General features: G+C 41.9%; 1 protein-coding gene and 1 long non-coding RNA gene across 2 annotated transcripts in view; one reads left to right on the top strand and one right to left on the bottom strand.

Moving 5' to 3' along the window:
- The window catches only part of jph2 (junctophilin 2), a 47,249-nt gene that overhangs the window by 15,902 nt on the left and 3,933 nt on the right, over nucleotides 1-27,414 (top strand). The window contains exons 3-5 of the mRNA XM_006639466.3: nucleotides 14,507-14,625; nucleotides 19,383-20,368; nucleotides 25,803-25,898. Of these exons, the coding sequence (XP_006639529.2) occupies nucleotides 14,507-14,625; nucleotides 19,383-20,368; nucleotides 25,803-25,883 (1,186 nt within the window). The 3' untranslated portion in view covers nucleotides 25,884-25,898. The remainder of the gene's footprint in view (nucleotides 1-14,506; nucleotides 14,626-19,382; nucleotides 20,369-25,802; nucleotides 25,899-27,414) is intronic.
- The window catches only part of LOC107079558 (uncharacterized), a 124,317-nt gene continuing 111,495 nt past the window's right edge, over nucleotides 14,593-27,414 (bottom strand). Inside the window, exon 3 of the long non-coding RNA XR_001480505.2 lies at nucleotides 14,593-14,678. This is a non-coding gene — a long non-coding RNA (uncharacterized lncRNA). The remainder of the gene's footprint in view (nucleotides 14,679-27,414) is intronic.

The raw sequence follows: 27,414 nt of genomic DNA, 5'->3' as shown, positions 1-27,414 counted from the left end.
TTCCTCTCCCGGCTGCGGGACACGAACCAGCAACCTTCCAGTCACAGGCGCAGATCCTGAGCCACAGAGCCACCTAACCGCCATACAGGAATAGTGTAGATATGTTCAGCACTTAATAACAGTGATTAATATATTCTACAGCAGGTCTAGTAATTCTGTACCATTTTACTTTTTTTATTTTCCAGGTACTTACAGTACCTGATACACACAAAGCAATATCTGTCACAAATCTTTCTATCTTCATTTTACTAATTCATTTTGTGCCACAGTGTTTAGCATTGCTTCCTCACAGTGCTGGGACCCTGGGCTCAATTTCTGGGGTGCTATCTGTGGAGTTAATATGTTCCCCCCCTGTTTCCACGGGTTTCCTCCAGATGATCTGGTCTCCCCTCTCAGTCCAAATCCATGCTGGCAGGTTAATTGGGCTTCTGTAAAATTTGTGTGTGTTTGTCTCTATCCCTATGTCTGTGTCCCATCCCTAATGCCCAATGTTTCCCAGGATAGGCTCTGGGCCACGCCCTAGGCACTTTCACTCCGAAATCTGCAAAAAGAGGGATAAATGCCAATTGAATGACGTGGATTGACATGATGCACTTTAAACTATTCTAATGCTATACCACGTGATCGATGGAGAGAGTCGAGCGACCATCACTTCGATACTTCTAGTTTCTAGAACAGCTGCAAGATAGAGTATGGTTATTGATTTGGAGCACCTAGAGTCGATCACAAGCATGGAGTCACTAGTGTTTCCCTCCTTCGTAGGCCCTTAACATTTCATAGGCCCTAGGCACTGTGCCTACAGTGACTAATGGGAAATCTGGCACTGCTATGGGCCACTATGGTCCTGAATTGGGATAAGAGTTCTTGAATGTGATGTTTTCAGGTGAATGCATTTTTTCATGCTGAACCCCATTTCTCCACACTAGTCAACTATTATTTACAATATGGTTTATCAATATTCTGTTTATAAACTTAGAACATTGAGTAGATAACATGGATTATCTTCAACAGCAAGGCAGACTAAGATGTTAACAAGTACAGAATTCAGCTTCCCTTTGCACTTTGAATTTTACTATTGAATTGAGAAACATGATAAATGTCAAAAGACCCGTTGTGCAAGCGAGACCGTTATAAGGTAGCTGGTAGGAATTATTGATGTATACTTTAAATCTCTAAAGCTTTAGTGCAACAGTAGTGTGCAGAATTTAAAAAGAAAACAGACCACGAGGGCATGAACCTCACCTCACAAGCAATGAACAGTGGCAGAGAGTCCTGGGTTCACAGTCAACAGCAGGAGGATTTTTATACTCCAAAATTCTAAAGGCTGAAAAAATGTCTCTTCTAATTCTGCTCTCCTTACTGTCCCCCAAGCCCGTCTACATTGTATGGGTGACAGGGCCTTCTCCTGTTATGCCACCAAGCTCTGGAACTCTCTCCCCAAGGATATCAGAGAGTCACCTTCTCTAAACTCCAGACTCAAAACCCTCTTCTTCAGAAAAGCCTTTACTCAACTGGTTCCATTCTTCACCCCTCTGCTTTTCTTAGTACCACCATTCAAGGTCTCCTCTATATATATATAGTCATCCTATAAAGCGCTTTGAGAAGCCACCTTTAAAGGTGCTATATAAAATAAAGTATTATTATTATTATTATTGTTATAAGTATAGGAAAATGTTGCCTAAATTGTTTAATGGGGAGATGTTGGAAAAATCAGTAGGAAGAGAATGTTTATAGCATATAGCATATAGTATACTGAGCTACAGGCACAGCTGATATAGTAAACTAGTAGAACTGAACAGAACAGCTAACAGACAGCAAGCAGCAAAAACATGCAGCGCAACAAGGGGTTATTTATAGCTCCCAGCTAGAATATTTCAGCTGTCACTAAAAATGGCAGTAGTACTCACAAATGGAAGAGTTGCAAATCTAACACCAATTCATAAAAGGGAGACAGAAATGAACCGCGAAACTGCAGACCAATCAGTATTCTTGCTAACATACAGTAACTGGCAAAAACGGTTCTAACTAAAAAATGAAAACTTACAAAATAATGACCTTTAAAGAGGCATGCATCTCTGGATTTTTAGAAAGGGCAAGATCTGTTTAACTAATTTAGTAGAGTTCTTCAAACAAGTAACAAGAACAGTTAATAATAATAATAATAATAATAATAATAATAATTGCTTACACTTATATAGCGCTTTTCTGGACACTCCACTCAAAGCGCTTTACAGGTAATGGGGACTCCCCTCCACCACCACCAATGTGAAGCATCCACCTGGATGATGCGACGGCAGCCATAGTGCGCCAGAACGCTCACCACACATCAGCTATCAGTGGGGAGGAGAACAGAGCAAAGAAGCCAATTCATAGAGGGGGATTGTTAGGAGGCCATGATTGATAAAGGCCGATGGGAAATTTGGCCAGGACGCCGAGGTTACACCCCTACTCTTTTCGAGGAACGCCCTGGGATTTTTAATTACCACAGAGAGTCAGGACCTCGGTTTTATGTCTCATCCGAAGGACGGCGCCTGTTTACAGTATAGTGTCCCCGTCACTATACTGGGGCTTTAGGACCCACATGAGCCGCAGGGTGAGCGCCCCCTGCTGGCCCCACTAACACCTCTTCCAGCAGCAACCTTAGTTTTTCCCAGGAGGTCTCCCATCCAGGTACTGACCAGGCTCACACCTGCTGAGCTTCAGTGGGTTGCCAGGTGTGAGTTGCAGGGTGATATGGCTGCTGGCCGGGCACAGTTGATAAGATTAAAGCTTTCTAGAAAGCCTTTGATAAAGTCTCTCATAAAAAAGGGGTTTAATTCTTAGATCAGAAGTTATAGAAACCCAAGGTAATGTACTGTATGCACATGCGTAGAGATCTGGTTAATGAACAAGTAATAACATTTATACTTCAGGGGCACAACCACAAACTACGCCGATGTAAACCATGGTGTACGGATTCATTCTTGACTCATCGGACTTTCCGATCTGTATCAGTGATTTAGATTCTGGCATAACTGGTGAACGAGTCATGATACACAGAAGAGGGGAGTGTCAAAAACAGGACTAGTAACATGGGGATTAAAAAAGGCTTGATAGTTGTGATCCATACAGGAAGCAGGAATGTACGCTGTGCAAATGAGATGTGTGAATCTGAGCTGCAGGAGGGCCACATGTGATTTGAGTGTTTACATAGATCCTTCAAGATATATAAATATGTGGGGAAGAAATAAAACAATAACGAATGCTTATTTAGCAAAATGTGTAAAAATGTGACCATGACATGAAACAATTCAATTAAATCAGTGTTTTCTCAGCCTTAAAGAAATGGCTCAAACAACAAATACAGTGGGGAAAAATTTCAGTTACTTCCCTGATTTTCTGACACACTGGGTGCTTTGTAATTGATCCCTAGTTTAGCTTTTCAATCCATCTGTAAAGTCTTTACATGAATACATCTAGAACTAAGAACCGACTATAGGCAGAAGGTCTTTTTAAGTGTATCCACTTTCCATTTTTTCGTGTATCTCCATACAAGGAAGAAATTCTTCATTAGACAAGCAGCCACCGAAATTAGCATGCAATTTATAACCTCGGGAAAATTGATGATGATTCCCAGAACATGTCTTGACCATCTTAAAATATAAACATTGTACGGCTGAAGCAAACGGTATTACCAAGTCAGAAGCTCTCTTACATCATCTGTGAAGCCAAGCAGCAGACTGAAGACTCCATTAAAAGGCATTATAGTATCGTCCAAGTGTCTGTTTACATCTGCTGAACCCAAACAGGCAGACAGGAGGCTCTGTTTAATTATGTACAGTTAGGTGGTCTTCACCCCGCACACAGCGAAGGCAAGTCTACTTCACAGAATCACTGAGAAATCTGGCAGAAATTTCACTTTTGGACTGTTAGGCAATGGGTTAATCAGTACCAATCATATTGTGTGGTCTCTTCAGTGCTGAGATAAGGACATTCAATAAAAGATACATATCCATTACAAAATACTACTTTATTTTTATAGTACTTTAAGCTAAAGTACTATATTCTTGTGAAACTGTTAATTCATTATTTTTGTGCTGTTATATAAAACTGTTTAAGTTATATATAAATATTAAAAAGCATGTTTGCACTTTTCCCGTATAAAAATCCTACAAGGATTTGTCGTTTGATTTCTTCAAAGTAAAGTGTGGCAGGCTCAGGGGAGCTTTAGGATTAAGGCTGCTTAACAGCTATCTTCAATAAACATGTAGTTAAGTGCAAATGTTCAGTTTTAGAAACTGTTGAATGGCCTCATTTAATTTGAAGCCTTTCTCATATTCTTAGTAATGGGCATAGACATTCTGGTAGGTTATTAAATCAAACACATTTCACATATTGGTTGTTTTCTAACAGGAATTTTGGCACTTTTAGGTGAAAGACTTTTGAGGAGGAAAAATGCCTAAGGCCTAAGATAGCCTAGGCTGGAGCCATTATTCTCTAGACTTCACTCACAACAGCACCTGCACTTTCTGCGATGCTTCAAGAAATGCGGTGTGGGGAAACGGCTGTTCATGAACTTTTACCGCAGCACCATAAAAAGTGTCCTCATCAGTGGCATCACGGTGTGGTACAGCAATACTACCATGCATGACAAAGATGTGCTGCAGAGGGTTGTGGTAGCAGCACAGAGGATTATGGGATATGATTTACCATCAATCGGTGAGATTGCTGTCGCTATAAAGCCCAATCCATCATTCAGGATCCCAACCAACTCTGGTAAGCAGTACCGAGTGTTAAAGCAAGGACCACTAGACTCAAGAACAGCTTCTACCCTACTGCAGCTACAGTAACTGCAATGCCTCAGACTCAATGCATGTCTGCACTACGCACTTTGTGCATGGTTACCCATGTGCTACAGTACTATATATTTATTGTTTTTTTGTTATTACAGTATGGATTCAGTTTGTAAAGTACCGTCTACATTGTGTGGTATTGTCTGTTTTACTGTGTTGTCTGCTGGACTGTGATTGTCTTGAGCAAAGAGAATAAAGATTCCAATGTACTTATACATATGGCAATAAAGTCTACTGGTGACGACACTGGTTTAGGTCCTGACCTGCTCTCTGAGCTCAGGACTTCAATGGTTAAACCACAGCAGTCCTCCCACTAATGTAGAACTTTTATGAACTGTACAGTATGAGTACTGAGAAGGAATTATTGATATTACAAAAGAGAACTAAAACAGTATACCCCTAATCCGTACTATGAGGTGTATTTAAGGTATCATCTTATGCATTTTACTTTCAATATGTACAAAATCAAACTGAATTAATATATAATTCATTAATATTACGTTTTGTGCTTTATTACATGCTGTAGCAACTTCAATTCTACGCTGCAAGTTCCATCATCACACTAGATTTAGAACAGAAAAAAAAAAACATTTCTAACACTTCAACTGTGCCGGTCAATGCGGTTCACATGATGACATGGATTGACGTCCAACCCAGGGCTTACCAGAGCAAAGCAATGACAAAACACTTGGGTTACACTCAAACTGATCCATGTAGGTCAGTAGAAAATGCCGCAGCATGACCTTCCCAGCAGTAGCTCAGCAGCAATAAGTCTATGCACTGTGCTCTCAGAGGGCATCTGTACTGAAGGGACTACAGAGTATCAGACTCCTCTCTCAGGTCTGCAGGAACCCTCATCTAAAAGGTCACAGAAGGCAGACGTCCCTTCTGCTGCTTTTTTCCTTTGTTGTTTTGGCTGCATCCTGGGACAGCCTGTTTTTTAAATAGTAAAAATTCAAAATCCTTCTTCATTTGGAGATATTACATTATTGTCAGTGGCGCCCAATGCCATAACTTGTTTTGGTGGTTTGAAAAGTCGCACTGCAGGGTCAACAGTGCAGGTGACTCCAGTGGAGTCAATTTATCTTCACCTACCAGTTGTAAAGGTATTCATTTCCTTACGTATCTCACGTGAATCTGAAAGATGGACGGTGACGTGAGTTACCTGTATTTGTCGAGTCTAAGGGGAAGACTGTCAAAAACCAAAAGAACAAAATTATTGTTCCAAAGCAAATTGATATGTTCGGTATAAATCCAACTTTTGAGGCTGAAGTGAAAATCTTAGGAAGAAAGATCCATACTACTTGTGGCTGATTGAGATACCCAGAGAGTAAATGCTGTGGTGTTGGAGATTAGACCTTACAGAAGTGGGGCCAGCTGAACAAGGTTGCTTCAGCAGTCTGTGTGCCTGTGATGAAACCAGGCTGGGGTGAAACATGCTGGTGACAGGCTGCCTGGAATGCCAGCGCAGCAAGGACAACTGTGGTGAAGTCAGTGATTTATAAATACTTTCTGCCCATTCAGTAGTCAATCGAGCATTAGCTAGCAGTTCCTGTTGACGCTCAGGATTCGGAGTCACTCTTTCCCGGTAGAGGAATGAGAGACTCCTCCGAGGCTGAGAGTTGGGTGTGAATGACTCACAGAGGCCCCGGCGAGGCCTGGTGTCAGAAAAGAGGCCTGCCCAAATAAGGAAAGGCACAGGCCTACTGCGTCACAATCCCAGGGGAATGCACAACAGCTGATAGCCCTCGTCCTCACATGCCAATCTGAGCACCAGCACACAGGCGGACGTGTTGGTTGCCACTGTGGTCCGTCAGGCTGTATGAAGAAGGCTAGGAGGTCCAAAAAGCCTGACCAAATCTAAACAGAATGTGTCAGTGTTTACTGTCTGCTCCTTTCCCAAATCCATTAAAAACACTCAGTGGGTATTTAAGGGATGTGTTAAGTTGAGCCTACATAAACTTATGAGATATCTTTCACTCAAAAGCAGACAAACACTCTTCATTTATTATTTGTGCGTTCATATGCTGTACAACCTCATTTTCCATAAATGTATACGGTCAGATCCTTTGTTAAATGAAAACAAGGTTTGATTTGTTATTGTAAATGCTTGCGTGCTGTATATATTAGAGAATACAGACTGTAGCAAAGAAAAAAGAAATGCCTCACATTTCTCTGTAGTGCTCAAGTGAATCGTAATAAGCAGAAAAAAAATATTTTGTTGTCTGATCCCTTGGAGTGCCATGTCCTTAAATTGTCTGATGCATTGAAAATGGTTGAACATGTTTGTTTTTTTTTTAATAAGAAAAGTTCTCTGGACCATAAGGCCAGGAATGTGCAAGCATTTCAAAAACAGATAATCAGATAAACCTGCTGTAATGTGGCTGGTACATACAGCCACACCTTTAGGCCTTCTGTTTTTTTTTTAGGAGTAGTGCTTTGTTGTGACAACACTCCCGTTAGGATTAGTCCTGCTAAGTGACACCCAGTGCTACATAGGAGACGGATTAGTGTTGCGTCAGCAGACTTGTCACACAGATCCGTATGTACCCCATATAAAAGGCCAAGAGGATACTTTAGAAAGGAGCTAATAGGATTTCTGGCAGTAACTTTGTGTGTAGAGACTGGCAGTGTATTTGTTTGGTGTTATTGTGTTCTGTGTCGCTGGCATGTCATATACAGTGCCCTCCGGATCTATTTGTGTCTCCTCTCGTATAGATACTGTACATCCTGCTGAAGGATATAAACATGGGATCTTAATGGCCTTGCGTGGTTCAAAATCATATCCATCCATCCATTTTCTCACTGCTTCAGCTGGTTATAGGGGCGTGAGGGAGCCAGAGACTATGTTGGCAAGCAAGGGGCACAAGGGGGAACACCAGTCCATCGCAGGATGCCTACAGACACAGACATACCAGGGACAATTCTGTCTTTGGACTGTAGGAGGAAACCCACAGGAATATAGGGAGAACATGCAAACTCCACGCAGATAGCACCTCAGGTCTGGAATCGGACCCCGAGCCCAGCTGTACCACCACACGGCCCTCTAAGTCACATCTTTCAAAATAACTTTAGTGCAGAAAACAGGAAGGTTAGAATTATTCACACCTCTGTAGCTAGTATTTTGAAAATTCTCCTCTCACAGGGATTACACAGGCAGGACATCACCTGTAGTGTGCTATACATTTCTGGCACTATTGACAGTTTTTGACATGTTCTGCAGGCAGAATTGTTCTATGTCTTTTGGACTCTTTGGAAACTGCCTTCTTTGAGTTTGAACCTCAAACGTAGGTCTGGAAGTTGAGAAGAACTGTCACCTATCAAGACTTATACTTGCGTGCATCCAGGAAGGGACGCCAGTCCATCACAGGGCACACACACATGCAGACACAAGCACACACAAACTCAGACTGTGTTTCCTAGAAAGCCAATTAACCTACCAGTATGTTTTCTGGGCTGTGGAAGGAAACCGGAGCAAACTCAGGGAGAGCATACAAACTCCACACAGATAGCACCTCAGGTCCAGAATTGGCAGAGTTAGCAGTAATGCCCATTTTTTGTAAAACTGTCATTTAGACAAGGCATCTGCTGTTCACATACCCAAGGTCAAGAACCCAATTTAATCTACCCTGGCTTCAGGAAAGCAAATTAGCTGGGACTGCATCAAAAAAAAAAACTCTCTTATAACTTTAGAATCAGCCGTTCTTTTTGTTTTTCAGCTCGCAGCTACAGACCTCACAAACGCACACGCTGTAGGTTTTCAAATACGTATGCTCCACTCATGTCATGGTAATGGGAAGCTTGTTAAGAATATTGCCCACCACACAAGAAGGTTTGTGAAATTATGGCTATTTGCCACGTTAAGTACAGAATCTACAATGCAATACAATTTTTTGCATAAAAAACATATGCCTTTACAAAAATAAAGCAGAAGATAGTACCTCAGCAACCTACATTTATGAGGAACACCAAACCAAGACTTTACATTTACTTACAACCGAATCCTAATGTCACCTCTGCTAATGTTGACTGGAAAGGATGCACAGTTGAGGAGCAAGAAGCTGAATGCTCTACTTCCAACGCCATTGTAAGCAATTCGCAAATCCTGAGGCAGGCAGGACCTTAACGCTGAAATCCCTTGTCTTTCGGACTCCTGCTGATACAGTACGTGCTCAGACGGTGCATGTATGACCCAGCCGTGACAGCACACTCCACTGGAAAGTGAGTGCGATGTTTAGGGTGAGAGATAAGTCCTAGAATCAAAAGGACAAACTTACTGCTTGTTCGATAAGAAGCAGAGTCGTGCACCCTGCATGTCTGACAAGGGCTTCAGAATCAGCGTGCTGTAACCAGATGCATATGCTAAGGCTTCACCATTCGAACAGTATCCCTACTGACCATTCACCAAGATAGTCACCCTGGGAGGACTGCTGAAAAACAGGCCCCTGGACAACTCCACTTGCAGCTGGGCCAAGACAGATTATGTGTTGCCTGTTGCCTTCTTAGCAGCATAACATGACTAAACACAGACAGTCTTCTGCAGCCAAAAAGCCCAGAGACTGTCAAAACTGCCTCAGAACTGTGCGAGTCAGCCATGTAAGGCAAAGGCTGCCCCCATTGTGATAAAAAACACTATTAATTTATTAGGCTGGCGCTTTTGTACTTGTAATTTCAACTGGGCATTGTAGTGGAGCAAAGTGAGAGCAGTACAGTCCTCACGTGCATGTCAGCAGTGTCCCAACAAAAATCTCTGCCCACAACCTTCCTATTGTAAGCCCAGAACCAGCTTTCACACTGCGGCCTTGTTTAAGGTTAGTGCCTAGATAGAGGATCATGTAGTAAATACCCTCTTTCATTTTGAATACAACAGTCAGAATGCATATATTTTTATAACTCATAGTTTAATTACCCTCAAATCAGTAGACACTAGGGGCAGCTAATATTTCATAGCTATCTCCCATTACTAACCCCTCTCCCACTTTTAGTAGTACGTGACAGGAGTATTGACTGCTTTAACACTGAAAATACCCAAGTCTTGTAGTCCATGACTTGTGTTCCAGTCTAGGTTAAGCCATTAACTGACTGTAACCCTGCCGAGCGTGATATTTCTGTCTTGCTGCAAAACAGCAACACCTAGGACTTTCCATGCACCCGTGAGCTTTCAATACCAAATGTAACAGGCACACGTCACCTCTGAATCTGTGCTCACTCTCCCAAGAGAGATTCCACACCAAATCGTAGTGAAACAACCAAGAACTACAATTCTTAAAGCCGTAACAAGATTGTAATCAGTAGGACACATCAGCTGGGTTTTTAGACACAGCCCTGTAACATGCTCAGGTCAGAGGTCAGATTATCATACATTAACAAACAGCCACAATGAAACAGCCTCTCTAGCTTTACAATTCTGCTTAAAAACTGGTAGAACTGAGCTGTACTACTGTAACCTGCGTCAGTGCTGTTGCAGGTTGGTTGTCGAAGTGCCATCTGGTGTAAGCTTCACCTCCCTCTGACTGGCAGTGGGAGACTGAAGTGGCCTGTAAACAGATCACAGCAAGACCAGCGAAGTATACCATACAGGAAACACTCATGTGAGGCTTGGCCTTTTTTCAGAACACAGTTTTTACAAATCACTTTGCTTCCAACATCTGCTTAAGACTTGCCAGTAGAGGAGATGTGACTGAGGTGAGGAAAAAAAGGATGTGCTTTCTGTTTCTTACATCAGTTAATCTGCTGTGCTTTATTCGAACACCTAGGCATTATCATCGTCACATGATTTATTTAATTGTACCTTAATTTATGCACAACACTGTTGTTTACGTAATTGGCCTGTCAGATAATTGAGGATTAGTCAGAAATACAGGCCTAGAAAAGAACAAAATGTGGCCAGTTCTTGCTCTTGAACTAGTGTTTTTTGGATGAAAAAATTCCTTAGAAAGGAAAACATAATTCAAAAAACATATTTATTTCACTTAACAAATCTTGTTTCAAATACAGACCACTCATGTACGTACAGTCTGCAATGGATTTACAAATCATGTAAGTAACTTTTATCCCTAAACTACTAAACAGGATTTACTGGAACTACAGGGTTTGACCTTTAATCAAAGCTCAGTCTGATTGCATTCTAAAACTTTAATAATTGTTACCAGCTGGCACAATCAAATTGAGTTCACAGAACATACACTGTGAAATTTCCAGTCATACAGTACATAACCAGTTTGTGACGGCAATATTGATCCTGTGTATGGTGTCCTTCTTAATTTGATTATGTTGGGCCGGGCCCAACAAAGTGTTGAAACGGGCTTGGTGGAAATTAGAGTCAATGAGCCAGGATATGCAGCAATCAAAGTTATTTATTTGAAGACTGAAGACTGAAGACTACTGAGAAATACTTCTGTGGACCTGAAACTGAGACAAACTCAAGGCAGGGTTAGTGACTCAATGTCTGAGCCCTGAGGGATGATTCCTCAGGGCTTAAATACTGTGTGATGTTCCCTAATTGGCCTGATAGGCCCGGCCTGATCTCGTTGAGGATGGCCCCAATGAGTCTCCAGCATGTGCAGAATGCGCATTGGCAATTGGTGGAGCTAATGCAGCAGTGCTGGAGCTCATTGGGGCATAACAGATTAAAGGTCTGATTTCCTTTCTGCTTAGAACTGTGATTTCTAGAGTAGGACATGGAATGAGAAATAATTGTGGTGGACTGTCAGCACCATTTTCCTATAGGCCCCAGAAGAAAAAACGCGCCGACGACACTTAATTGTATTACTGCACTTCTATAGCATTGAAAAATACAGGGAGTATAGAAAAGCAAATCCATCCAGGGTAGTTGCCCGTAGGTATTCCTTTTTACTTTCAGCTGTCCATTGTTCCCCAGATTCTAAATCCTAAATATTATCAAGACTGTGCTCTTCCATCTTGGAGTGCCATGCCGTTTCAGTCTTGATAGAAAACACGATGATTTGTAACAGCCTGCTGCCCATCCATCTGATGGAGAGATTAGTGTCTCTCTAATTGTTCCATGGGGAAGTGTCTTTCCCTTCACAGACATCAAGTGGGAGTAGCTATTTCGGGACGAGTGTAATGTTACAGCATTTAAAGTATTCATGGAGTAATCACAATCGGTAATACTCCCAGCGTGACAGAGATATTGGTAATGCTGAACTTTACTTCCAAATCCGCAGAGAAACCTATAATTACACATCAGACAGCTGCTGTAAAGACAATGATTTTTTTTTTTAAAGGGGGGAAGCCATATAAGCATTAGCAATTTAAAAACATGGAACAGAATGCCAACAACTGCCTCGGCCCCAAATGAGTGTAGCTGGTAGGGAAATAAAGTTTAAATGGATTGTATGCTTATAAACAGAGAAAACGTGTGAATTTAAAGAAGAGGAAGATAAATGTATCTCATCTGACATTTGAAAATGTCTTTTCAAAGTTTGCTGCAGACACAAATGTTTTTTTCCTCACAAGCAGAAGATAGTAGACTAATAACCACGTCTTTTGTTAAACCTCAGAGACGGGCTACGCTTGAATCGTGTCAGTGTGGCAGGATCAGCAACAAAAACAAGTTCAGTGTTTGCTGCAGCAATGGTGTCTGGTATAATCTTAAATCAAACACTGAGTTAAGACAGCAAGGGCATTAATCTGAGTCAGCTATAATTAATCGCCTCACTGCATCAGAACAATTCTATTTTTCACCTGTACCTGTCTTGCTTTCATATAAACGCCAGATGTCATTTGCTTCTCCTTGGGTTTTGCACCTGCTTTGCTCCTGGGCTTCCCAGGGTGTTACTCTGACACTCAATGGATAGAGTCTTCCCTTCTTCGAAATTAGAAACACATCATCATCATTCCCATGAATTATGGAGTTTGGCACAAAGATGGGTGAAAGGGTTGTTTATGAACGCTCAGCAATACGAATTACTGTCGAGACTGGGGTGTTCAAAATGCCCTTTGTTTCAGACTGGTTGAAAAAGGACCTCCATTTCTGTCAATATTAGTGAGCCACGTGAATAGCACTTGGCCATGGAAAAGAAGAGATATTAAAAATATGTTCCCCATATGATCTATTTTTCTGACTCCGTGTCAGAGTCCTTGCAGGTACTGTATATAGTGCACTGTATATAGGGTGAACTTTATACTGCAGGCCATCAAGGGCCTGTTTACAACGCTGAGTTCAGATGGCCTGACATTCAATACAGCCGAGATCTGGCGAGGGCAGGGCTCCTGAGGTGATGGGAATGTCCTTATTTCTTTTTATAGTGCGGAAAAGTGCCGAATCGCCCCTCTTAATACAGGACCAAGGAATTCCTGAGGGATCTTTGGCTTGAGAATATTTAACAGGAGCGATAATAGAAATGGAAAATGTGGAATTCTCCAGGAAAGATGATCACTGTAGGATTGCAACTTTAATGTATTTTTTAGAATAATTATAAAATGCAGTCAATTTGTTCTGCAATTTGTCCTGTCTAATATTAGTTTACCACATTATACTATAATTTCACTTGGTTTAGTACATTTAACTGTGATTTTGTCTTTAGTTTAAACATACTGGACCATAGTAAAGCTGTGAAAAACAGGCACAGTGTCTGCTTGGATGATGTCATACACATATGAAAGATGAAAGATGAAAGCTGTGTATGACAGATAAAGTATCTTATTATATAGTATCATTATTCTACATTAGGAATAAATTAACTCGTGAATTTGCCTGGACTGTAATTGCATGTGCAATCTGTTTCTTGAACATTCCAAAACAGGTTCCAGGGGATCATTTTCTGACCCATGCAGTTTTTTCGGACATTTACAGCTTTATAAAACTGCTTACCTGACGCCCGACCTACAGTACTTTAAAGTCTCAATACTTTTACTTCTTCAGAACAAAGATGTTCAAAATGATCAATCTGACTCATTTCCCCCCAAGAGGCTGAAGCCGAATTTATTTCTTAAATGTATTAACTTAATTAAATTAAATTGTAAACTCTCAATACTTTTACTTCTTCAGAACAAAGATGTCCAAAATGATCAATCTGACTCATTTCCCCCCAAGAGGCTGAAGCCGAATTTATTTATTAAATGTATTCGCTTAATTAAATTAAATTGTAAACTTACAAATTTACCACATAAACCTCTGCTGCACTGGCTTGGTGTTCTGATTGAGTTCTCCCCTTTATGGTCAGTGGAGCAGGAAAAGATATCAACCACTCTGCAACACTCTTGACACAGCTCTCCCTGCACAAACACTCCGCTTTGTAGAAGCTCCTGTATTCCTGCATTCCGAGACAATTACCTAAACATTTACGTCTCTGCAGTGTGGAGCGTATAGGCCAAGCAGCCCAGCGGTGAAACTTCAAACAAAGACTGTAATTCATTACACATCTGACGTGTGGGAGAAGGGGGTATAAAATAAACATTTTTGCAAAGATGTGAGCTACTAAAAGTGCCAAGTGCCAAAAGACCGAACCGCTCTGCTTTGATAACCAGAACAGCAGGCTCTTTCATAAACACTGTTGCTGCATGAATGCTATGTCCTGAGTACTGTAGTACAGCACACAGCGCAGTTTGGAAGGTGCCTTTCCAAGCGCTTGACGTCTTCTCATACGGGTGATCTCTTTTCAGAGCTTATTGGTGTTTAGACACTTGACCTATGGACTGTCTCCCCGCAGGACGGCGCACGCCAAAGCCAAGTCCGAAGCAGCAGACCAGGCCTCTCAGGCAGCGAACAACGAGTCCAGCATCGCCAGGGTGGTCGCCAGGGAGCTGTCGCCTTCCTTTTACCAGCCAGGTACCCAATCTGTGACGGCAACAGGCCTGACGCTGCCAAGCTCCTCTCTGCCACTACGAATAAAGGTCCCACAGAGATACAGTCATCAGGAAGGGTGCAGTCATGCAAGCTGTGAGATTTCTGGCCTAGAGGATCCATACACAGGGGTCAGTGCTGCCGCGAAAACACACTGTCATGTTATCTGCGTGAAGCCTTTCCTGTACAGCATGTGCTTCCATTGGCTTTGAACTTTGTAGATAAAAAATGATGAAAGACCAAGGTGACAGACTACATGCTTTACTACATGTGGAGAAAACACAAACTCCCAATACAAAATGGAGCAGATGTGAACCCTTTGAAACTGATAGCTTGGAGTCTTGCAGAATAATCACACACATAATATGGATAGACAAAAGTGGGACTGTAAAAACTGACAGTTCAAGCACTTTTGAGGGTGCTTACCTCAATATGGAAGTTGTGTCCTGTTTAGCCTTTTTCAAGAAAATGTGAAAAGACGTACATATACTGTACATGATTTGGGAGGTTACTTTTGAAAAACGGGGTATTAGTTATAATTTGTGTAAGGAATTTATCAGATGTCCGTCTTGTGGCAATACTTGCACAACAGAAGCCCAAATTAATTCATTTCAATTCCACAAGGTGGTACTATTGAATAAAAACATCACATGAAACCTAACTCTCTTGGAGTGTTATCTACAGTACGCTTTAGGTTGGGTCTTCCGGCCTATTATAAGCCAGGCAAAATCCTGTTCCTCACAAACCACAACACAAAGCTTCATTGTGGATGGTCTACCTTTTCCATTGAAATTCATCACCCTCAGCCTCAGCTTCCCATGTCTTCACCAAAAAGACACCCCTGTCTGGCTCTACAGGTTTTATGTACTTCAGCCGGGCCTTGATTATCCCTGCAGCATCTATGCTCAAATAGTGAGCTGTCAGTAGCCATTTTGGCTCAGTGACTACTACCTGCCCACACAAGAGCCAAAATGGCCCCCTGTCATTAAGGCCACCCAGGAACATCACAGCAGAATCTTCCATTCATGGATATACTGTAGACTTTTGCACAATATTCTTTTTTTAATGAATAAGTTTGTGGAAAAACTTTTAATACTTGACAATGATCTCTAGTACTGCGTAGGAACTATATGAATTAGCACACTAGAAATAAAATCACTCAACCTTTTAATTATTGATAAAGAAGTATCTAATAAAAAGGAATTAACTTGCTACTGTAATGTATGACTTTTAGAGGTAAATTTCCCCCGTTCGTATTATGTAGTAACAAGTCATGAAATCTGATACACTGACTGTACACCACACAACTGTTCTGTGTTAGCAATCCCTGGACAGGTGATTAAAGACAATTAAACAATTTCTGAGGTTTTATGGATTAATAAAGTATCCACACAAATTATGAATCAGAGTTCTGTAGCTTTAGATATTGGCATTAAACTTATTTTGTAAAAGTGTAGAGAGCGCAAGTTGTTTATAATACACTTTGCTTCTGCAAACAAACATTTCAAATCATGGTGACCGTCGAGGAAAAAGGAGTACCCCTCCAGTACTGGAAGGAATACAAAAAATAATCTGTAAAGCAGAAAAAAATAGTTTATATACTGTAGTTACACTGCTTATGACAACACCCCCAAATCTTTGTGTGAGCTTCTGTTTTTACTGGCATTTGCTGTATTGTTTGACTTTCGAAAGACAAAATGCTCAGGATCTCCCACTCCTCTGTCTTTTTCCAAAATTAACTTCTTTCTTCAGTTGAGGTGAATGAAAAGAGGGTTGAAATCCTTCACCAGATGCAGCTGCCGGGGACTCAGAATGTTTAAATTGTTATACCGTATTGTCCTGAGAAAAGCTACCAAATCAACTACCACACTTGAAGCTAGTACAGTACATAAATAAATAGCCTCAAATAATTTTTGGAGGTGTTATTGTTAGTTGGTATACTTACATAATATAAAACGTTTAGTAAAAAAACAGTATTTAGACTGCACATCACACACACTTGTGCAACATTGTGCAGGGAAAACTGTGTAAAATGGCCACAGAGGTGATATTTAGAATGTCTGAAGATGGTGTATAAATTCCAGGTCTCGATTGGGGAAAAAAAAAAAGACTTTGTGTCAGTTTTCAGTATAGCATTTTCAGGGGAAACAAGGAAATAACAAAACTGAGGGTTAGTTAAGGGTAAACCACAGCTCCATCAAAATGATTGTTTCAAAAAAGTTCCTGAAACATAGCACATATATTTGTCCTGTGGAGGGACGATTTGAGATAGATTTTGAGATATTGAGAATTCACAATAATATTTCAAATAAACTTAAAGGTATGTTCATTTTAAATGGTCATCTGTCTACCTTCTCAGGATTCCTCAAACATTGCACCTTCTGATCTACACATGCTCCAAACACAACCCTGGTGTCATTTTAAAGTTCTTTACAAACCTCTTTAGATTGTTCATGTCAAGGCCCATTAGATCTTGATGAATATTAACTATCTTTTCAGTAACAATTTTGTCTTCTGAAACCATTCACCCAATATTCCTAATTCTATTTTAGCAACTACGGTAGCACTGGAGCTCTACGACACTGTTCTGATTAAAATAATTACCATAAAACGAATGAATAATTAACTAAGATACCTTGTGCATGACCTCCATTTCATTTTTCATTGAAGATATTCATATGGAATTTGTCCTGGAAGTGAAAAGCTACTTGAGAAAATGTTAGAGCACGCCGACAATAGACAGACTGACTCCTGGGTTTTCATTCTGATGCAAATATAGTTTAGAAATCAACAAGGTGACACCTCTTAATCCATCTCCATCAAAGAATACTTTCACACAGGCCTAGAAATCTCATGTAAAGTATTTGATAACTTTAATAAAGATCAGTGCAACAGATAATGTTCCATGGTAGAAGTTATTTTTGGGATGAACATACAGGGAAGGTCAAGCAGTTGGGAAAGATTTATTTTTATAAATACTGATTTAGACTACAGCTGTACCACATTCTCATTTTAAGATGCTAAAGTACGAGGCGGGGATCTGAAGATATATACAACTGCAGACCATGAGTACTGTAACCTTGTATCCTAAATTTACTGGGACCATATTAAATAACAGGCAGCCTGGTAGCAGAGAGGTTAGCATTGCTAACCCAGAGGCCCTGGGTTCAATTCTGGGCTGCTGCCTGAGGAGTTCATATGTTCTCCCCACAGTATGTGCATATGCTAGGTGCTGAAGTTTTCTCCACAAAGATACACTGGTTAATTGGTTAATTGGCTTCTGGGAAAAAACTGGCCCTGGTGTGAGTGTGTGCACAGTATGTCTGTATGTGTCCTATGATGGACTGGCATCCTGTCTAGGGTGTATAATACCTTGTGCCTGTTGCTTGACAGGATTGGCTCCAGCTCCCCTTTAACTTGTATTGATAGAGTATTAAAAATAAGTACTATTTAAAACATCTCTCTACAAAGCACTATTTCATCTAGATGGTGCCGATCCCACATCTTTGATGTTTAATATTAAGTAATGCCTGGTATCTCAATACAAGGTATTCTACTTCTAATTCAGAATGTCCTTTTGAATTTTTAATTAACAGACTACATCATCAACACAACAGCTAATGTCTGTTTACAAATTTGACTCCAGTCAGTTGTCTGTGCTTTTTTTGTTTGTCTTTTCTTGAGGAAAACAAAAAGATAATTCCATTGTATCCAGGGGTGAATTACTGTAGCTTCTTGTATTTAGATGTTTGATTGGATTGAGGTTTGGAGGTTTGTTTCTTGGAGTCAACATGTTGTTTTTGGATTTGTATGATGTTCTTGATCATTGTCATGATGGAGTGTCTATTTTCAGATTGATCTTCTTGGCTGAGGGAATCAGGTGGTTTTTTTTGTTCCAAAATGTTCTAATACTCTAGTGTTGGAGATAGCTGGAGTCTTGGGGTGTTATTCCTATCTTAACAAGAGCTCTGTGATCCGTAGATGCAAAATAACAACAAAACCTAACAGAATCTTTTATAGCCATCACCCCTGCTTATACAAGTTAATGACCTTTTGCCTGCACTCGCCTGAATTCTTTAACCTTAATCTTAGGAGGACTCAGTGTGGTTCCAGATATTATTCCACTTCCAAAGAGCAGGACACTTTGAGAGACTCATTTTAATTTTATTTTATGTAAAGGAAGACTTAGAAATTTGAATACATATACTGTACTGTAGGTCTTGTGTTTCCTGGAAATCAGTGAATTATTTATGACAAATATGTTTTAAATTCCCTCTTCTAGATGATGCTTTTTTGTTTCTGTCTCAGGGGGAGTAGGATTAATTTGGTGGGCACTGTATAGATATCTTTCAGATATCCATCCATCCATTTTCTCCCAGTTCAGGGTCGGGGAATAGCCAGAGCCGAACCTAGCAAACAACGGGCGCGAGGCAGGGTACACCCTGGACAAACACACACACGCACACTCATACCAGGGTCGATTTTCCCAGAAGCCAATTAACCTATCAGTATGTCTTTGTGTGTGGGAGGAAGCCAGAGCACCTGGAGCAAACCCACACAAACCCAGGGAGAACATGCAAACTCCACACAAGACAGCACCCCAGCTCCAGAATTGAACCCAAGACCGCAGCGCTGCGAGGCTACGAGACTACCGACCGCTAACCACTGCGCCACTAGGCCGCCTTCGGATATAAAAGCTAAAAAAAAACGCAGTTTCAAGTATGCTTTGCTTTTCGTCGTAGGCCCAGAGTACTTGAAGAGACGAATGCTGCAGGAGATCACCGAGAGCAACGAGAATGCAGACAACGCCGAGCAGGAAGTGCCGTCTACAGAGGAGCCGCCCCCCACTCCCCCCGAGAGCCCCCAGCTGCACGAGAAAGACAGCGTGGGGCGAGAATCGTCTCCTGCCCGCACCCCCTCGTCCAGCCCGGCCGGGACCCCCCCGGAGGGCCGCCGATCCAAGCAGGGCGTGCGCCGGGAGGACCCCAACCGCCTCAGCCCGGGCAGCTGGAACGGCGACCAGGGCAGCAGAGGCGGAAGCCGGGGCAGCAGTCGCCCAGGCAGCAGGCCAAACACCCCGTCCAACGCGCTCGTCTCACTGGGGGACGAGAGGACGGCCCCCGGCAGCCGTCCTCACTCCCGCCCCTCCAGCCGGCAGAGCAACAGGGGCGACCCGAACAGCGGCTACGAGCTGGAGATCAAGCCCCTGCAGAAGATCGAGGCGCCCGAGCCGAGCCCCGCCGACGTCCACCGGAGCTTTCACAGCTACCCCGTGAGGACCACCATCATCTATCCCCAGGAGGATGAAGTAGCTGTCCACGTCTCCAAAGTGCCTTCCAAACCTGCCGCCCCTGAGCCCGCGGCAGAGGTCAAGCCCAGAGAGACCCAGCCGGAGCCCCCTCCCCAGCGGCTGCCCACGCCGGGCCCCCACAAGGAACCCGAGCCCAGGGCGGTGGTGAAGGAAGACCGGAAGGCGGCACCTCCCAAGCCAGCTTTGAAAGCCGAACCCTCTCTCCCGGCCAAACCAGAACCGAAACCCCCCGCCAAGCCGGAGCTCAGAGCCTCAGTGGTGAAGCAGGAGGCTAAGCAAGTGACTAAAGTGGAGCCTAAGGCTGTGGCCAGGCCTGCTGCCAAGGCAGCCTCCAAGACAGAGTCTAGATCTGAGGCCAGACCAAAGGCAGGCACCAAGTCCCGTGCTGAGGTGAAGGACACGTCTGCAGATGAAGAGGTTTGTCTGAGAATACCGAGAATCACAAACAGGTTTACAGTACGGGAGATGTGCTGTTAAACGCAAAGAGTCTCTACTAACCTTTTTTTCCCCCACCCAGAGTGATTACTGTCCTCTCATTGCTTTAAGTTGTACACCTAAAGTAACCAGTCAAAACGTTGTACGTCTTGTGTGTGTGGGTCTTGTGTTCTCCGTTCTGTCCCAGTGACAGGGCAGGGATAGACTCCAGAGGCAGAGGAATCCTTTGTGCGTCAAAGGGAAAAAAAAGAAGGTCTTCTGCGTGCCAGTGGTGACAGAACAGTATGTTTCCTCAACTACCGAGCACTTACGAAGCCATTCTGTAGACAAAGCTTTAGTCTCACAGAGCTCTGGTTTCTGTGTGCTACTTGAACTTCTCTAACCATCCAGTAAAGCACATCTCATTTCTGTGATTGTCTTGTATGTTTACACCATGAAAGACTTCTTCCTGATTCCTTCAGACATGGGGAAACAAACAAACCGTTCAGGAAATCAGTCCTTTGTGTCTCTATACCAAGAAATAAAATCAGGCAATAGAAAATAGCTGTTATAAAAATACGGGGGAGGTTTTATTTTTCTCCCAGGTCTATTCAGTGTTTTGTACAGTATCTACATTTCCCCTGAAGCAGAGTTAATTTTGGATTGAAAAACCAGCATCTTTTCTTTCTTGTTTCCACCTGTAACACCGTAAACTAGCGAACTACCAGATATTGTATTAAAAAAACCTGATATGAAGAGCTTATTTTGGCTGCGTAAAGGGATTTAGAAAAAAAACAACATACTGTTTGTTTAAAGCTGAGAACACTCACTAAGGCTTACTTCACACTTATTTCAGAAATAATATTCACTCCTTTATTAAGTATAACACTTATTGAGTTTAAAACTGAGGTTAATTTTAACTTAATAACCTTGATTAACCATTTTGTGGCCTGACCTTATCAGATCATAGAAGCTGATCAAGGCTAGAACTGGTCGGTACTTGGAGGGGGACCTTTAGGAAAAGTCTTGTTTCTACTGTAAGAAGTGTTGTTGACCAGTAGGTGGTGCTCTTCCCTTGACCATAATTACCAAAGCAATGTCCCAGTACGATGACTGTGCTGTAGTTAGAACTATTCTGAAACAGTAGTGTAGAATCCGTGTTTAGTTTACAGTACATATGATGCACACACAATAATAGATCTGGTAACATTTTTACAAAACAGTTTCCAGTACTTACATAATAGTTTTTAAAATTGAAGGTTCCTCTGTTCGGTTTGCATGTACAATGCCACTCACCACAAAGAGGTGAAAACTGAACATCATCCCTCCGCAATTAGGTACCGTAATGAAGGCCAGCGAGTGCTCGCTGCATCTGCAGGCACTATGGTGTTGAGAGAGGTCAGTCTGAGCAAACGTCATGTGGCATCACTGTGAATGCGGGCAGGTGATTTTCTATGAACCTGCTTTCCTGTGCAAGTCTTTTCCTTATTTATTTACCTGGTGGTTTGCTGTCTGAAATTTGTTTTCACTCAAATTAATCGGAAGGGCTGTTCCCAGTCACAGGGGAAATAGCTTCTATGACTTGTAGACTGATGGGAAAGAAGGGAAAGTGACTCCGAGGTCCAGTGGCAAAGTTCTGTCCAGGGACAGTCAAAATCATCCCACACCCTCATTTGGACAGTAGCTCAGTAGATATTGAAGGAATGCAGCCCCAGATAAGCAGTGGATTGTCTGCATTCTCTGGGATCAGTTAGCTGCCTGCAGCCAAATGAGGTAGATGACTCAAACAGTTATCTCTAGTTTGTTACCTTTCCCATGTTCTTATGATGAGGATCCACATACAGTACTGAAGAACGAGGCTAACGCTGACAACCCCAGATCATTTGTAAGGAGGGCCCCAGTTCCATGGGTTCAATACAGGAAAGCATTTTGTTGTCCTGAGTGCTGGATTGAGCCTTCTCTGTCTGTGGACATCTACGGAGGTGCACTAACACACCCTACCAAAATGTTTTTTTTTCTTGTTGAAGTGAAGTGTTGAAGTTTCCCTACTGCTTGGCAGGGAACATGTGCCCTGATAACCTGGCATTCATCCTCCATCAATTTTCTAACCGCTTCAGGGTTATCCAATCCAATTCAGGGTCACAGGGGAGACGGAGCCTATCCCAGCAAGCCACGGGGCGCAAGGCAGGATACACCCTGCCTGACGGGACGTCTCTGCATCTCTGGGCAAACATACAGTACAGTAGACACACACTCACACTAGGGCCATTTTCCCAGAAGCCAGTTAACAGGGCAGTTGTATGTTCTTCCAGTATTTGCATGGGTTTCCTTTGGATGCTCCAATTTCACAGCTCAAAGACATACTGGTGGGTTAATTGGCTTCTGGGTATGTGTGTGCGCCCTGTGAGGGACTGGCATCCCATCCAGGGAATACCCTGTCTTGCACCCATTGCTTGCTGGGATATGTCCTTAGCTGGAAGAAAGGGGTAGACATTGGAAGGATGGATAAGAGGTGGAAACATTAAATAAATAAAAGAATTTCCTTGCATTCGTTCAGTGCTTTGCATATTGGAGGTGATCCTCTTCACCCACTGCTGACATGCCACAGTCACCTGGGTATCTCACGTTACACATCTATAGCTACACTACACAGTAGATCAGGAAGAGAAGTGAGCAATTCCTTCGCCAATTCAATTAAGGGGAGAATTTGAGCAAAGTGCGTTAAGCCCAGAGTGGAATTTAGCCAGGACAACCCTGCTCTTTCAAACATCTTTAATGTTTGAAATGGGATTAATGGGACCCGTGATGCCCATTTGCTCCGTGATTAACCACTACCTGCCACGTGGAGCAATAATTTAAAAAGCACAGGAGTTATTTCAAATTCAGTACCTGCAGCCATGTCGGGGGTTTTACTGATAATAAATTGAAAGCACACCTAAAGCAATGAAAATCAATATCTGTACAAGGAAATCCCATACTAAAAATATGTATTCCAACACAGTTGAATTGTTAAACTTTCAAAGGATTAAAGGTGTATAAAAAATCATGAAAAATCAAGTTGATGAAGGGAGGGGAAAACACAGAGCTCCAAGGTTTTACGTCTATTGCTTTCTCCCAGAAGCCTCAGAGTAATACAGGGAACACATCTGTGATCTCAGAATCCAACGTGTTCAATTTTATTTTATTTAAGTGAATCATCACTTTCTGTTTTTATCATCAGCTTGTAGATTAACAGTCACACGGCACTGTCACAATGAAAAACTGCCAACATTTCTGCAGTGCAATTATTTTGTTAAGGTTCTCTCTCAGACACCCTTGCAATGCAGTAAGCAGAAGACTTGATCTGAGTAGCAGGGCTCCTCGTTAAAATAGCAGCCTATCTTCTACTCAGTTAACTTTGTACCAGCTGCCAGTTTTTCCTTCACAGTTAAAAAGACTTTTAATAGAAACAAGAAAAAACATCAGTCTGAGTGTTATGATGGGAGTTTTGGCAAGGGATGAACTGCCTCACAAAAGCTTTCTTCCAGTCACAATGGCACGTTACCAGTGATCCTTGAATCTAAAATTATACCATCACACAATGAACTGAAGATCTTAGATAACTTCTGAGAGTCAGGCCTTCTTAAATGAAAGCGGCAAATGATACATTAGTATTTTACAATGGGCTTAATTGTAACAGGTTTGCCTTCCTGAAAACTTTTATTTCCTCCATAATTATTACTGGATATGAGGATGGGCATATTTCATATTAAACTGAAAGCTCATGCAGAACAAGGGTTTTGTGTAATAATGTATAATAATTTGTGTTTCATGTGTCCTGCTACTAATGAAACCCATTCATTTCAGCCACCTGGATCTGCATGTGGCATGAGGTGGGATCTGCCATCTGGTTCCAGGATAGTTCCCTGAGATAGGGTCTCTTTCCCTTGCCAGGGGAGTTGCATTGTGGAGTCTCTGATGTGTGGGTAGGAGAGGCGGATAAGTGGTATTTCAAGTCCGGGACTAAAGCATCTCCATTGAGTCTCAACTCTTCCTTACCCATTTCCTATTAGCCCTTAGTAAAGGGATCCAGGCCAGAGGTCCCAACTTTCATACCTGTCTCATTTGCTTTTGTGTTTTGGAGATTTTCATAGAAGGTGTACCAAATGTTTGCGAGGAGAAAGGAAATAAATGCCAGGCATCCAGCTCTGATGGCCTGTATGAAACCTGAAACTCAGGGAAGTCCCTGTTACGTATCCTGGGATGAGCTAGCCCTGGGATGACCCAAGAGTATCTGCTGTCACAGGTGCAATCAAAGCAGCGCATTATGGTGGTCGTTACAGCAGTCATTTACTCAAGTCTGGGCAAGGCCCACCAGAGCATTTTTCTACAAGATGACAGCACTTCCAGAGAGCACTAAGCCTTCAACCATATCACCTTATTGCCAGCAGCCATATCACCCTGCAGCTCAAAACTGGCAGCCCACTGAAGTTCAGCAGGTGTGAGCCTGGTCAGTACCTGAATGGGAGACTTTCTGGGAAAAACTAAGGTTGCTGCTGGAAGAGGTGTTAGTAGGGCCAGCAGGGGGTGATAACCCTGTGGTCTAATGCCCCAGTATAGTGACAGGAGACACTATACTGTAAAAAAAGGCAGCATCCTTCAGATGAGACATAAAACTGAGGTCCTGTGTTCATTAAAAATCCCAGGGTGTTTCTCAAAATGTGTAGGGGTGTTACCCCAGTGTCCAGGTCAAATTGCCCCCTGGCCTTTTCCAATCATGGCCTCCTAATAATCCCCATCTATAAACTGGCTTCATCAGTCTTTTCTCCTCCCTTACTGAGAGCTGGTGTGTGGTGAGTGTGCTGGTGCACTCTGGCTGCCTTTGCATCATCCAGGTGGGGCTACACACTGGTGGTATAGGAGGGGATCCCCATTACCTGTAAAGGGCTTTGAGTGGAGTGTTCTATAAGTGTAAGGAATTATTATTCTTCAATCGGTCTCTCACAGACTGCCAAGCAGCCACAGACTACTATCACTTTTACCACATCACCAATTTTTCCTATTTTAAACCACAAGAGGGCTCTGTCACCACACTGTGACAGACTAAAAAGCAAGACAGCAGTCATCCCGTTTTCATGTCAATGTTGAATGAACATTATGAAGTTGTAGAGTGATTTTGCCCTAAGTGAGTTTTGGTTGAGATTGATCCATATTAAGTGGTGTAATGGGCGATGTTAGAATATAAGTAGTGGTATTAGCATTCAAAATATTAAACACCGGCACAAATAAGGTTTGGTAAATAAGAAGAAAATGAATAAGGGGAAGATACTGTGAAACTTGAGTTCTTGAATTTTCAAACCGTGAACTTATATCTGTAATCAGAATCCTCTATTGATGTCAAAACTGTTAAAAAGGTTGAAGGTTAAAGGTTAAGTACCTCTTCTCCTCTTTCCCCAAGGGACCGAACACAATCATGATCTGCATGGTAATCCTGCTGAACATTGGCCTGGCCATCATCTTTGTCCACATTCTATCATGAGAGACTGAGATTCAGGTGAGACAACCTTCCTCCCACACACCCAGTCTTCCACAGCACAAGTAAGCAGAAGCCTTGCAGTTTCTAGCAGGTGTACAACAAAATTCAAAGGGATAAACCAGCAGGGTTTGTTTTAAAGAAAACAGCAGTTCTGCAGGGTGATTGCAAGAATCCAAGATTTTCTCAGTACCCTGTGTATCTACAAGGAATAACTTTACATTTAAATGTATGGTGAAAACCAAATCTGTTGCACACTCACTGCATAAACTACTACTTTATGCTTTATGTAGAGGCACATTTCACAAGAAAGGCCTCAGAATGCTCCTTTCTGCCTTGCATTTTCTGCTTTTATGTCTAATACAACAATATCCTTTTATCTTTAACAATATCCTATCATGACATATCCTTTGTCTTACATACAACCTTCCATCTCATGTTTGTGCAAGACAGTAAAAATATCAGAACAGCCGTTTCACAGGGATTTTATGGTCTTACTGATAAAACAAAATGGCAAGAAATGGAAGCATTGATTTTTCCCAAGAGAATGATCCTACTGGTGTAGTGTTAAAGAAACGTTTCCTTTCTTACGTACAATGAATTTTCCTGCCTTAGGTTTTATCTGGTTAGGTTAGACCAGGCCTTCTGATATTTTCCAGTTTTAAGATCTATGCCAAGACATGTGGTTTACACACGTATTAAGCTGTCATTATTTTTTTCTTGCGCTCCAAGAAAGGTGTTTATTGTTTGGCTCAGACTAAGTTCTGTCCCATTCAATACCATACCTGCCGGTCCATTTAAGGCAGTGCAGGCATACAGCACATTCATTTTCCTTTCTCCTAGAATGGCTGTGTCTCCAAGTTACAGTTGTTTATATGTAAATTCTGTCGGCTGAGCACAGACTACCTTGGGAAATGTCAGAGCTGTCACTAGAATCCTCTTGCAGCTATTACAGTAATGACTTTCAATTATGGAATGTCTCCTTCAGGCTTTTATAAACTGCAAGGGATGTTTAATGATTATTTATCCTATACACACTAGTGTGCAGATTTATTAGAATGACTCCACATTTGTTGATTACTGGTCTGTGCGTACAGAAGCATGCAGCAATAATTCATTGTGGAAATTAATAATTTTTGCAGACTCAACTTACATTACAATAATTCAAATACAAAACACACAGTTTGAACATTTGGTTTACAAGTTTTAGGTGGTCATTATCGTCTCGGAATATGAAAATCTTATAAAATCATACAGTCTGTTGTTTTTCCCCCAACATGATTAAAATACCAGCATGTTGATCTGTGACTCCATCGTAGGTAAAGATTACAGTTACAGTATCTGTGACTCCATCATAGGTAAAAATTACAGTTAAGTAAAGATGACGATAAACAGTACATTTCAAAAAGCTTCAAGTATATTCGACAATGGGTGTTCCCTTTCTATTACTGACTTAAGTTAATCACATGGGTGATTAAATAATTAAATGTTTTATTAGTACATATTAAAATTACCACAAAACAATCAAGAACTGGCC

Source organism: Lepisosteus oculatus, chromosome 16 (genome assembly GCF_040954835.1).
Source record: "Lepisosteus oculatus isolate fLepOcu1 chromosome 16, fLepOcu1.hap2, whole genome shotgun sequence".
NCBI lineage: Eukaryota > Metazoa > Chordata > Actinopteri > Semionotiformes > Lepisosteidae > Lepisosteus > Lepisosteus oculatus.
This window is presented reverse-complemented; position numbering and strand designations above follow the sequence as displayed.